At 34.2% G+C, this 14,930-nt stretch overlaps 1 protein-coding gene across 1 annotated transcript in view; it reads right to left on the bottom strand.

Annotated features, from left to right (window-relative positions):
- The window catches only part of LOC108392843 (probable C-mannosyltransferase DPY19L2), a 111,382-nt gene that overhangs the window by 61,014 nt on the left and 35,438 nt on the right, over window positions 1-14,930 (bottom strand). The window contains 3 exon segments of the mRNA XM_036990540.2: window positions 408-507; window positions 2,602-2,693; window positions 10,593-10,650. Of these exon segments, the coding sequence (XP_036846435.1) occupies window positions 408-507; window positions 2,602-2,693; window positions 10,593-10,650 (250 nt within the window).

The raw sequence follows: 14,930 nt of genomic DNA, 5'->3' as shown, positions 1-14,930 counted from the left end.
TTCAGACCAAACAGCCAACATTTAGCTGGACTGAAGTAGAAACTTCTCCATGAAAAGCAGTATTGGCCTTTATAGTAGGATGGCAACTAAAATGACTCCTAAGGCAAAAGGAAAATCTACAGACAGATTTCTAGAGATTATCTCAAATACCAATGAGAAAAATTGTGAACTAAAATAACAGGAAAAAGTATTTTGCATGTTGATCATTAATATCTGCCTAACTAATCAGTACTTTAATGGAATGCTGAAGTATATGATTTTTCAAAAGATTACACATGTATATAAGCTTTATAATTACTCCATATTTTGAAAATCTATTACAGCGTAAGTATAATCACATTTTAAAACTTCTACAGAATCAAGTACATCTTGCATTCAACTATTAAATTAATTTAAAATTATCTTACCTGTGTAAAAAGTATGAACTGAGCAAATTGCCAGGGAAGCATAAAAGCAACATTGGAAATACAGAGGGCTATGAAAGGCCTTCTACTATTGTCTGAGGTCCTTAATGGAGAGAATTAATACCAGTAAGTTTAGTAGCCTATTACCAAACAGAAAGACTACTTGCAAATGATAAAAATCTAATGATTCCTTACCTTAGAAATATAAGAAACAACAAAATACAGGTAACTTTTAAAAGCTCATTAAAAAGAACTTAAAATATTTGGATTATAAAAATGCTTAGCATGAAACAATCAAAATGAAAGCTTTAAACAAAATATTGTATCTAGTTTATCAGTAAAGTATTTTAAACACAAAAGATTATTCTCCTCTTACTGTGCATGATATTAGAAATTAGTACTTCAACAAGGAAAGAAAATAGAATGTGAAACTGATTTGTGCATACATTAAGGTATTTACCCTATATGAGCAGCAATAGATTTTATATACCACGACTTTTATGTTCCACAAAGCAATGAAGAAGAGTGTAAGCATTGAAGTAATAAGTTAACAACTATGAGAACAATTTAAAGACAAAAAAATTAAAATGATGATTTAAAAAGATATCTTTGGAATACAGTTAAATTACTGCAAATTAAACGTTAAATTATCCATTCTACAATTATAATATATATCAATAAACAACACCTTCTACACAGAAAGCTTTGGAATTTTTTACCATTTGAAAAAGAAATGCAAACATTTTCTGTAAATAATAAAACTCACTTTTAAAAATAAAATTTGTATTGTATTTTGATAAATTATTTGTACTATGGAATATAAATTTTTAGAAACAAAATTTTAAATGTACGTATTGTTCAGTAATATTATCACAAAATATCTTCATTAAGTACTCAGTCACTTTATATTTACCAAAGAAAAACTACTTTTGCTAAGGTACAAAGTATCAAGGATATAATCCTAAATGTTCTAATTAACATATTTCATTTCATGAAACCATTCCATGAAACTAATATCACTTCAAAAAATAAAAAAATGGAAAATAAACCATAATTTTAGTAATTTAATGGGGAAAGAGTGGGGATAAATGGGCAGCTTCCTCTACCATAATCTCTGAGAGAGGTAATGTACAGACCAAAGACATAGAAATCTGAGTGGGAAGCAGATTCCTGAATCCAAGTTCAGTCCAAAGAAAAAGCTTGTCATGTAGGTAATAAATCAGGAGTTTCTTGGTCACCCCAGTATGCTACTATTTACCTTCTTTAAACTGACATACAAGAGCCTTACGTATCTGCATAGCAACATGCTAAGTGATCCATGGTTAAAAAGATAAATATGGCATGGCCCCTCCTTCCAGTGGTATTTTAATACATTAAGTGTGTATGCAGGCATTTGTATACATGTGCTTGATTAACAAATTTAAAGTTTTAATGAAGAAAGAAAATATGTATACAAATGATTTTACTATAGGCAGAACCTGATAGGTACCAGTAAATGAAGTACTAGGCTCCCTGGGTGTTTGGAGGAGATAATAATCACCACTTCATTCAGTCAGAGATCTCACTACCATTCTATGAAATGTATTTCTATGATAAAATTACTTATACTATTCTGCTATTTAGGTTTTTGTTGCTATTTCTAATACTTCTTTAATTTCTGAAATGCTTATAAAATTAATCCCAGCAAAAAAAAGTTAATCTAAGAAAAAACTAAGAAAAACAGTTGAGATGAAACTCTGGTTGAACTGCTAGAAACATCAGTAGTTCAGAAATTTGCATTAATATATGAATATATATATATATACTCCTTATTTATCTAACAGAGGATTTCCCAAATTCATTTGTGCATAGAACACTTCTTTAATGGAACATACATTATTGCCCCATCAAAACCACAGATTGGAAAACAAAGAGAGTGCACAAGTTTCGAAGGGAAAAATAGTAATAGTTTCTCAAAAACCTTTGAATCTTTACTAAACATATATGGACATATACATTCTAGTATCTGATATCTAAAACCTGTAGCCTAGACTCTTCAGTGGAAAGCAATTTTCACAGAAATTTTAGATTATTTTTCTTAACTGGATACTCTATTTTTAAAGTAACTAATTTGGTAACTATAACTCAATAGGTTGAGGTATATTTTAAGAAACTTAACTTAAAATTTATTTAGATTTGTTTTATAAATAAAAATTACCTGAGAATAAAAGTTAAAACATACATCTGAATTACAAGAAATGGATATGAAAAACTCTCCCGGAGAAGTGGTGTCCACATCACACGAGTAGCCTGAAATCAATAAAATGCTAACTTCACTTTATGTTCCATTCCAATAAACATTATTAATCTAAAAATCATGGGTGGGCTGATTTTAACAATTTTAATACTAGGCTGATTCACTTCTGAATTTCTGGTGTAGCTTCTCAGTTTTTGGAGCTCTTCTAATGGGTACACAGCCATTAGGTAGAGAGCATTAACCAGCAAGTCCAGTAACAAGTGAAAGATGTATGAAGCCAAGCATAAGGAAACCCAAAAAACAACAATATGGTAGGTATAGAAGCAGTGGGGATTCTGGGAATGAAAATCTAGTTTCACATTCTAGCTCTGGCATCCCAGGGCCCTGGGATGTATACATGCTCTAAAAGGTAGGTAAACCAATGTCACCCAGGGCATTCAAAAACATCAAGGTTTATGCGTAACAAGTTTAATGAGTATAGACATACATTATAAGTAATTACGACTAACTCGGAATTTGTGAAATAGAACCTTTAAAAGAGGTGATTGTAGTAAAGATGGCAACATGAGAGGTGAGAGAGGCCTCTTCCCAAAGCCACATATAATACGAAAATATAATTAATACAACTAATCCTGAAAGAGCAAAGAAAGAAGGCTGCTCCAGACTGCATACACCTGGAAAAAAAGAACAGACCTCATGGAACAGGGTAACATACCAAAGCTGTGACCTGGTGGGACCCAAGCCCTTCCCCCACCCCAGCTCACTGGCAGGAGGAAGAAAAAAGGAGCAGGAAGGGAGTGGAGGCCTAGGACTGCTGAACACCCAGCCCTGGAGATCTGCTATGGGAGCACAAACCTACATTGCATGGAGCACTAAAGATGAGTGGGGTTGGAAAGCTAAGCCAGGCGGAATACCTGGAGAAACTAGGATTCCAGCCACTTGTGGAAAACAAGGATCCACATCCAGCCGCTCCAGGACAAAAGAAAGGTGGGCCATTTGAGAGACTTCCTAACAGCGAGAGGGCTGCTAAAGAGGGAAGGATTGCATAGAGCTTACTGCTAAGGTGAAAGGACAGGTGGAAAAAATTGTCTGGGCACACTGTGCCAAGCAGGTTGGGAACTTTCAGGAGCTACAGGCACTCCATCCCGCTGGCTGGCTACACAGCTCCAAGGCCCCCACCATGATACGCAGCCTGCTGCACCTTCCTCCCAGTCAGCACAAACCTGGCTCGAACCTGGCAGCCTCTGTCCTGGCATCAGGCCAGCCAGAGCGAAGGCCTGACTACGGCAGCTACAAATGCAAAGCACAGAGGCTTACACCTGTGTGTATGGCCCGCTTGTTCTGGTAGCAGAGACAGGCACAGCAGTCAGGAAGCAGGAAACATCTCTTTCTTCCCCCCAGGCACCAGCACTGCTCCTCTGTGACCCTCGACATTGCATCAGGAGCTGAGCTGCTCCAGAGAGTAGAGCTTCTGGGCACTAGAGGGCGCCACATACAAATATGAAAGGTCAAAGGAACCTGGTTCAAACCAAAATCCCACAAACAACAGAAAAAGGATCAAGTGAAACTAAACTCATTAATTGTCCTGAAAGAGATTTCAAAATAAAAATCATTAACATGCTCATGGAGGTATAGAAGAATATCCAAAAACTCAGAGAAGAATTCTGGTTGGAGATTCAATCATTATGGAATACAGCATCTGATGAAACATACAATGAGGGATTTAAAAGCAGATTAGATATAGTGGAGGAGACGGTAAATAGAACACAAACTAGAGAAGAGGAATACAAAGAAGTGGAGGCTCAGAGAGAAAAAGGGATCTCTAAGAATGAAAGAATATTGAGAGAACTGTGTAACCAACCAAATGGAACAATATTCATATTATAGCGGTACCAGAAAAAGAGGGAGAAAAGGGATAGAAATCGTCTTTGAGGAGATAATTGCTGAAAAATTCCCCAATTTGAGGAAGGAGACAGTCTCTTAAGCCATGGAGGTGCACAGTTCTCCCAATACAAGGGACCCAAGGAGGACAACACCAAGACATATAATAATTAAAATGACAAAGAGCAAGGATAAGGACAGACTATTAAAAACAGCCAGAGAGAGAAAAAAGATCACATGCAAAGGAAAACCCATCAGGCTATCATCAGACTTCTCAATAATAACCTCACAGGCCAGAAGGGAATGGCATGATATATTTAATGCCATGAAGCAGATGGGCCTCAGACCAAGAATACATCTGGCAAGATTATCATTTACATTTGAAGGAGGGATTTAAAAATTTCCAGATAAGCAAAAGCTGAGAGAACTTACCTTCTACGGTGTATTTTGGAGGGACTGCTATAGATGGAAGTGTTCCTAAGGCTAAATAGCTGTCTCTAGAGGAAATAAAAGCACAGTAAAGAAAGTAGAAGAATTAATTACTGAGCAGATGTAAAATTAAATCAACTACTCCCAAAGTCATCCAAGGGACAGACAAAGAGTACGGAATACAATACCTAATATATAAAGAATGGAGGAAGAAGAAAAAGGAGGAAAAAAACCTTCAGATTGTGTTTGTAATAGCATACTAACTGAATTAAGTTAGACTCTTAGATAGTAAGAAAGCCCTTGAACCTTTGGTAACAATGAATCTAAATCTTGCAATGGCAATAAGTACATACCTATTGATAATCACCCTAAATGTAAATGGTCTGAATGCACCAATCGAAAGACACAGAGTCACTGAATGGATAAAAAAATTAGACCCCATCTATATGCTGCCTACAAGAGACTCACTTCAAACCCTAAGACATACACAGACTAAAAGTGAAGGGATGGAAAAAGATATTTCATGCAACTAATAAGGAGAAAAAAGTAGGAGTTGCAGTACTTGTATCAGACAAAATTGACTTTAAAACAAAGAAAGTCATAAGAGACAAATAAGGACATTACATAATGATAAAGGGGTCAATCCAACAAGAGGATATAAGCATTATAATTATCTATGCACCCAACACAGGAGCACCTACATACGTGAAACAAATACTAACAGAATTGAAGGGGGAAATAGAATGCAATGCATTCATTTTAGGTAACTTCAACACTCCACTCACTCCAAAAGACAGATCAACCAGACAGAAAATAAATCAGACAGAGGCACTGAACAACACATTAGAATAGATGGACCTAACAGACATCTAAAGAAATCTCTACCCAAAAGCAGCAGGGTACACATTCTTCTGAAGTGCACATGGAACATTTTCAAGAACAGATCATTTAATAGGCCATAAAAAGAGCCTCAGTAAATTAAAAAAGATTGAAATTATGCCAACCAGCTTCTCAGATCACAAAGATATGAAACTAGAAATTACACAAAGAAAACAAAAAAGCCCACAAACACATGGAGGCTTAACAACATGCTCATAAACAACCAATGGATCAGTGACCAAATAAAAACAAAGATCTAGCACTATATGGAGACAAATGACAACAATAATTCAACACTGCAAAATCTGTGGGATGTAGCAAAGGCTGTACTAAGAGAGAAGTATATTGCAATACAGGCCTACCTCAGGAAAGAAGAACAATCCCATATGAACGGCTAAACTCACAATCCCATATGAATGGCTAAACTCATAATTAACAAAAATAGAAAAAGAAGAACAAATGAGGCCCAAAGTCAGTAGAAGGAGGGACATAATAAATATTAGAGCAGCAATAAATAAAATGCAGAAGAAAAAAACAATAGAAAGAATCAATGAAAGCAGGGACTGTTTCTTTGAGAAAATAAACAATACAAATAAACCCCTAGCCAGACTTATCAAGAAAAAAAGAGAGTCTACATACATAAACAGAATAAGAAATGAGAACAGAAAATTTACTACGAACACCACAGAAATACAAAGAATTATGAGAGAATACTGTGAAAAATTATATGCTAACAAACTGGATAACCTAGAAGAAATGCACAACTTTCTAGAAGAATACAACCTTCCAAGGTGACCCAGGAAGAAACAGAAAATCTGAACAGACCAATTACCAGCAATGAAATTGAAGCAGTAATCAAAAAACTAACTAAAAACAAAATTCCTGGAACAGACAGATTCACTGTTGAATTTTATCAAACATTTAGTGAAGACCTACTACCCATCCTCCTTAAAGTTTTCCAAAAAACAGAAGAGGAAGGAATACTTCCAAACTCATTCTATGAGGCCAACATCACCCTAATACCAAAACCAGGCAAAGACAACACAAAAAAGAAAATTACAGACCAATATCCCTGATGAACATAGATGCAAAAATACTCAACAAAGTATTAGCAAACCGAATTCAAAAAAACATCAAAAAGATCATCCATCATGATCAAGTAGGATTTATTCAAGGGATGCAAGGATGGTGCAATATTTGAAAATCCATCAACATCATCCACCACATCAAGGAAAAGAAGGACAAAAACCACATGATCACCTCCATATATGCTGAAAAAGCATCAACAAAATAAAAATTCATTCACAATAAAAACTCTAAACAAAATGAGTATAGAAGGCAAGTACCTCAAAATAATAAAGGCTATACATGACAAACCCACAGCCAAGATCATATTTAACAGCGAGAAGCTGAAAGCTTTTCCTTTAAGATCAGGAACAAGACAAGGATGCCCACTCTCCCCACTTTTATTCAATATTGTTCTGGAGGTCCTAGCCATGGCAGTCAGACAACACAAGACATAAAAGGCATCCAGATTGGTAAGAAAGAAGTTAAACTGTCACTGTCTGCAGATGACTTGATATTGTATATAAAAACCCTAAAGAATCCACTCCAAAGCTACTAGATCTAATATCTGAATTCAGCAAAGTTGCAGGATACAAAATTAATACACAGAAATCTGTTGCATTCCTTTACAGTAATGATGAACTAACAGAAAGAGAAATCAGGAAAACAATTCCATCAAAAAGAATAAAATACCTGGGAAACCTAACAAAGGAAGTGAAAGATCTATACCCTGAAAAGTACAAGACACTAATGAGAGAAATTAAAGAAGATATGAATAAATGAAAATTAATACTGTGCTCAGTGATAGGAAGAATTAATTTTGTCAAAATAGCCATCCTGCCTAAAGCAACCTACAGATTCAATGCAATCCCTATCAGCAGCATTCTTTGATGAACTGAGCAAATAGTTCTAAAATTCATATGGAACCAGAAAAGATATTAAATAGCCAAAGCAATACTGAGAAGGAAGAATAAAGTTGAGGGGATTACACTCCTGACTTCAAACTCTAGTACAAAGTCACAGTTAATCAAGACAATTTAGTACTGGCACAAGAACAGACCCATAGACCAGTGGAACAGACTAGAGAGCCCAGATACAAACCGAAGCACATATGGTCAATTAATATAAGGCAAAGGAGCCATGGACATACAATGGAGAAATGACAGCCTCTTCAACAAATGGTGTTGACAAAACTGGACAGCTACATGTAAGAGAATGAAACTGGATTACTGTTTAACCCCATACACAAAAGTAAACTTGAAATGGATCAAAGACCTGAATGTAAGTCATGAAACCATAAAACTCTTAGAAAACAACATAGGCAAAAATCTCCTGAATATAAACATGAGCAACCGTTTCCTGAGCACATCTCCTCGGGCATGAGAAATAAAAGCAAAAATGAACACATGGGACTACATCAAGCTAAAAAGCTTCTGTACAGCAAAGGACACCATTAACAGAACAAAAAGGCATCTTACAGTATGGGAGAATATATTTATAAACAACATATCCGACAAGGGGTTAACATCCAAAATACATAAAGAAATCACATGCCTCAACAACCAAAAAGCAAATAACCCAATTAAAAAATGGGTGGAAGATATGAACAGACAATTCTCCAAAGAAGAAATTCAGATAGCCAACAGGCACATGAAAAGATGTTCCACATTGCTAATTATCAGGGAAATGCAAATTAAAACCACAATGAGGTATTACCAGTTAGGATGGCCAGCATGGAAAACTAAGAACAACAAATGCTAGCGAGGATGCAGAGAAAGGGGAACCCTACTACACTGTTGGTGGGAATGTAAATGAGTTCAACCATTGTGGAAAGCAATATGGAGGTTCCTCAAGAAACTAAAAATAGCAATACCATTTGAACCTGGGAATTCCACTCCTAGGAATTTACCCAAAGAATACAAGTTCTCAGATTCAAAAAGACATATGCATCCCTATGTTTACTGCAGCACTATTTACAATAGCCAAGATATGGAAGCAACCTAAGTGTCCATCGGTAGAAGAATGGATAAAGAAGAGGGGATACATATACACAATGGAATACTATTCAGCCATAAGAAAGAAACAAATCCTACCATTTGCAACAACATGGACAGAGCAGGAGGGTATTATGCTCAGTGAAATAAGCCAGGCAGAGAAAGACAAGTACCAAATGATTTCCCTCATTTGTGGAGTATAAAAACAAAGCAAAACTGAAAGAACAAAACAGCAGCAGACTCACTAACTTCAAGAAGGGACTAGTGGTTACCAAAGGGAGGGGTGAGGGAGGTGGTTAGGGAGGGAGGGAGAAGGGGATTGAAGGGTATTATGATTAATACACATGGTCTGGGGGGGATTATGGGGAAGACAGTGTAGCACAGAAAAGACAAATAGTAACTCTGTGGCATCTTACTATGCTGATGGACAGTGACTGCAATGAGGTATGGGGGGACTCGATAATATGGGTGAATGTAGTAAGCAGATTGTTTTTCATGTGAAACCTTCATAAGAGTGTATCAATAATACCTTAATAAAAAAAAGAGGTGATTATAAATTTCTAAGAGCTAGAAGTATTTGGAAATCACTAATGTGATGCATATAATGAAAGTATTAATTTTTGTATAGCTTAAAACTATTTCTAAGACATATAACTGAGATTATTATAAAAGTTTTATATCCAGAATTTTAAATTCTAGAAAGAACCTAAACTCATAACCTTGCCAAGAGTCCTAAAAGTTATTGCTCCTCTTTCAATACGCCAGAATTATAAACCTTGGAAAATGAATTATAGTATGCATAAGAAAGTCAACTCAGACCCAACTGTCTCACATTCTCCAAGAAAAGGTCTTGCACTTACATTAATATATTGGTGACTGATAGGGCATTTTTTTGCTTTAAGTTAAAATATTTGAGGTATATCTGTATAATTTTTACATTTCTTTGTCTAGCTGATTTTTTAAAACTTTCCAATTATCTGCCTTTCCCAATAGAAATGGACAAAAACTTTACATACATATTTTGCTTCCAAAAGCTAGCAGTAAGTTTCTCTCTTTCCATTGCCATATCCTCAGCATCTAAGATGGAGTCTGGCACATGCTATACACAATATTTTTGTTGAAAGAATCTAGCATATTCTAAATAACTTTTTTATGAGCTGCTTTTAGATGGTCTGGATCATATCCTTTTTGGCTGAATTAGTGAGTTAATTTCTATTTTGAACTCAGCATTCTGTGTACTTGAAAAGGCAGCATGAAGCAAGGTTTTAGAACCAGACAGAGGTAGATTGGGAAACCCAGCTTCATCATGTGGTGAATGTGGAATCTTGGATAAATAATAAAATCTCCAAATTCCAATTTTGTGTCTTCTATTGTGAGGAAAACAACCATCTCCCAATAAAGTTTGGTACAAGTAAAACATATATAAAATACCTGAAGTAAACAAGTACATCATTTCCTTTTTCTACAAATTATATATAATGTACATATAGGTATGTAAAACCAGGCAAGATATTTCATGTCATAAATTCCAATTATGTTAAAATATAGATCAACATGGATTGAAATATCAGCTTACAACATAAGGTTCTTTAAAATATTGAGAAGTCCTAAGGAATATGCAATTATATATTGTTTTGTTGAATATATTTCCTTGTTCCTATACATCCCTTTTATGTCTTAAAAATTGTTTTCTAGAAAACAAACCTCTCCATGGTTGAAAAAGTAGCAAACTACTGTAATTAGACCTCCAAGTTGAGTCCCACTGTAAAAAACATACAATCATAATTAATTCCATTACAGTGAATTTTTCACAAAATTATCTCCTAAAATTTATAATCAGATTTAAAGTATAACAGTACTAAACTATATTGAATAGTAAAAAATTTCAAAAATACCCTCATGTAATTGATATTTCAGTCTTGAATGGGTAAGCATATAAAGTAATCTGAATTTTATAACATATTTATATTTATATTTCTAAATAAAATATGTAACAAACATAAAATAATTTTTAATAAGCACGCTAGCACTTCAGAGTGTGTACTGAATTCTTTGAATATTCTAAATAGAGGCATTTTTTGTCTTTTGAAATTAGATTTCAGTGACTAAGAGATGAAGGCAGGAGTCCAGCATTTTCATTTAGCAGTAATTTTGAACTGTCTAAGCTACTGTAAATATTCTTTTGTTGGCTCCCAAAGAAACAATGTAGAATACAAAAATCAGATCAAGAATGGCCAATGATCAAAGATTAAGAACCATTTTGTAAAGTTGCCTTTTCTTTGTATGGTGCTCATTACTGTATCCACAGCTTCAGATATGAAAGACAATAAATATCGCTTGAATGATTGAATGAAGGAATAAGTTCAAAAACAAAGGAAGAGGAAAGTTAACAGAAAGTGACTTACTATTAACAGATTTCACTAAAGGGAATCCAAAGGATTCACTTTGGAAAAAGAGGAAATTGAAAGATGTGAGAAGCAAGAACAAATGCTGCATATAGAAACTAGGAACATGAAGATCAAGCTAAGCAAGATTTGGCAACATAAACAGTAATGACTTCTAGGGAGGGGTAATATGGGCACTAAACCACAGTGATCACTGTAAGATGAGGGGGCTGTTTGAAGCAAAGTGTTCTAAAATTTCTTGTATTGATTAGCAAAAGAGGAGTAATACCAATTAATTTTAGACTGGACCAAGTTATGTATGTTTAACATTTTGTTAAGCACCCGTGGGGGAGGGTGGCCAGGGTAAAAATTACAAAATTTCGCCCCAAATCCAATTTCCTTTGCTTTTCATATGCCACCGTTTCCAGTCTCCTCGGTTTTAGTGACACATTTAGAGCCAACATTTGTTGTAGCTACTTATCCTTCTTAAAAACTGGAGCCTAATCCTGTATTGGTCCACAACTGCATAACCAATTCAGAGAAGACCATCACCTCTTGGGTAGTTCTCCCAGTGGAAAATATTAATCTTAAGAAGCGTTAGTCTCTTGTAATGTTTTCCATACTAAAAAAAGCATAAGAAATACAAACTACTTTCAAAAACAGAACATGTTAAAAGCCTGCCAACATAAACTTGAAGTGATCCTTTTCCCTCAAAGTATTCTGATGAGCTTATATATTTTTCCTATATGGCATACATGTAGAAAAGTGTGTAAAATTTTCTAGATATTTATAGAACAATTATAAAGTGAATATCCTTGTTACCACCATGTCATTGACACAGAAAATTGATCACAACTTTTGTCCCCACCCGCCACCCCTTGAAATAGCCACTATCCTGACTTTTGTGATTACCAATATTAACCACTCCTATATATATATATATATATATATCATACTAGCATTTTACGTTTTTAGACTTTATACAAATGGAAGTAAGCAGTACGTTTTTCATTTTGTGCCTGTCTTTATTCATTCAACATTACATTTGTAAGATCTATCCATGTTGTGTGTAGCTATAGCTCATTCATTCTCATTGTATAGTATTCCTCCAAATTAATAAACTATAATGTGTACATTTCTCTGTTGATTGACATCTGAGTTGTTTCCACTTTGGAGCTATTACAAAAAATACTGCTATACTCTAGTATACACTTTCTGGTATATTTGTGCAAGAGTTTCATAAGTGTACATACTTTTAAACTGGAATTGCTGAATCATAAAGTATCTACATCTTTAACTACTAGATAATTTATGCTGGTTTTCCAAAATAGTTGTACTAATTTATATGTCCACTTGCCATGGAAAAAAATTCCTTTTGCCAATCTAGTGAATGTGAAATAGTATTCATTGTGGCTTATTTTCTTGATAAGTAGTGATAGTAGTTCACCAAAATAAACACTTTACATGTTTATTGGTAACTTGGAATTCTTCTGGGAATTACTTATTCATTAATATTTTGTGCATTTTTCTACTGGGTTGTTTGTCTGTTTCTGTCTACCTCCTAGAATATCAATTCCATGAGAGATCGTTTTGTTAGCTCTAGATCACAGGAGGCATTCAATCAGTATTTGTCAAATTAATGAATATATGCTTGGTTACTACGTCAGTTATATGCTTCACAATAACTTTTCCCAGTTTTTGGATTATTATTTCATTCTATAATGTCTTGAGAAATTTAAATTCCTTTCACCAAATTTATCATCTTTTTTCTTCATGGCTGGACTTCTGCACTTTAAGAAATCCTTTTTTATACCAAGTAATAATGATATTCTCCTATAAATAATTGTCTTTCATACTTGAGTTTTTAACCCAATTGGGATTTGTTTTTCATATAGTTCCAGCTTCTTTTTGTTCCATCTGATCTCCCAATTATTCCAGCACTATTTATTGACAAGCTTATCATTACCCATTGATTTACAGTATCTGCTCTGTCATATACCAATAGTCTTTAGATGTACATTTCTGCTTCTGCATCTACTTTATTTCAATGATCTATTTGTTTATTGCCATGTCAAAATCGTCATATTTATATTAGCCTCATAATACAAAAATATTTAACAAGCAAGTCCTACCTTCTTCAAGAATGTCTTGACTATTTTAGGCTCTTTTCACTTCTGAATAATTTTAAAATCAGTTTATCAAGGCCAACAAAATTGGTAGTACACTGAATCTATAAATTAGTAAGGATAACGCTCATCTTTTTATTATTGAGTCTTCTAATTCATGAACACGGTACTGTACTCCATTTATTTAGGTCTTCCTAAATGTCTCTCACTAAAGTTCTCCAATTTTCTCATGGAGGTCATATTTATTTCTTGTGAGGCTTATTCTTAAGAATTTCATGTTTTCAATGGTATTTTAAATGGCATCCTTTTAACATTTCATTTTTTGTTTGATGTTAACATAATGATTTATAATGTGTAATTTTTGTATCCAGTAGCATTATAAATTTTCTTATTAATACTTTACCAATAGATTTTTCAAATTTTCTACTTAAAATCATGAGATCTGCTTCTAAGTACACTTGGTTCTTTTTTTCAATTTTTCCAATCCTTATATTTGCTACTACTTTTTCTTGATTATGGGATAAAACAACTGGTACAATGTTGAATGTGTCCTAATTTTTCATTAATTCTGATAGTATTTTATGCTGAAAACCTTCCAAAACAAAAACTTCCTGTATATATATATATACACACACATATTGGTCTCTGTATAGACATAGACCCTATGAAAACTCAGTATCTTTGAAAGATTAGATCTGGTGTTTAAATGTTGTGCATACACGAATTATACTAATGAAAGCTGGTGGTTCAGTTAGGCATGTATCCTGCTGTAAAAAAAAACAGAAATGCCTCACAAAAGTGGCTAATAATATGGATGTTTATTATATCATTCAACAAGAAAATGAAAGATATTGTCTATTAGCATTGGTTCAGCAACACAAGGATGTTAGGGCAGACATATGTGATATTTTTATGTACTTTCCCTCATGTTTGCAAGATGACTGCAGCAGCTCCAGGCATCACATCCAAGTAAAAGTAAAAAGAAACAGAGAGGGGGCAGTTGAATCTATCCCTTTGTGAGAAAGACAAATGCTTTCCTAGGTATAACCAAGGCTTATTTCATCTTATTTTTCACTGGAAAAGCCAGTTTAATGGCTATCCCAAGGTGCAATGGAGAGTGGGAAACAAAACATGATTGTTGTAGTTAATTTCAACCTATCACCTGAGACTGGGCACACTGCTATCCCTAACAAAATTGTGGTACCTTTACAAGAAAAAGATAGGCTGTCAAACATGTGTCTGCCACAAATGACATACATTTTCTTTTCTTGATTTCTTATTTCATATATACAGAGCAAGTTAGAAATAATCTGCTACTAATATTAACCAAAGGTCTCCTCTAACATTGTTAATTTTACATTGTTAACAAGATCAAGAGATGTGTTCATTAAAATCTTTAAGGACTCTTAATCAGATAAAAAACAAGATCCCCATAAGGATAAGTGAGATTAAGATACTATTTTAGTGACAGCTTTAGTTTTTGGTTGCATGATATTGGCTAAGCTTCTGAAAAAACAAAGCTGCAAACTTTC

Source organism: Manis javanica, chromosome 6 (genome assembly GCF_040802235.1).
Source record: "Manis javanica isolate MJ-LG chromosome 6, MJ_LKY, whole genome shotgun sequence".
NCBI classification, from domain to species: Eukaryota; Metazoa; Chordata; class Mammalia; order Pholidota; family Manidae; genus Manis; species Manis javanica.
The sequence above is the reverse complement of the archived record's forward strand: the minus strand, read 5'-3'. Positions and strand labels throughout refer to the sequence as shown.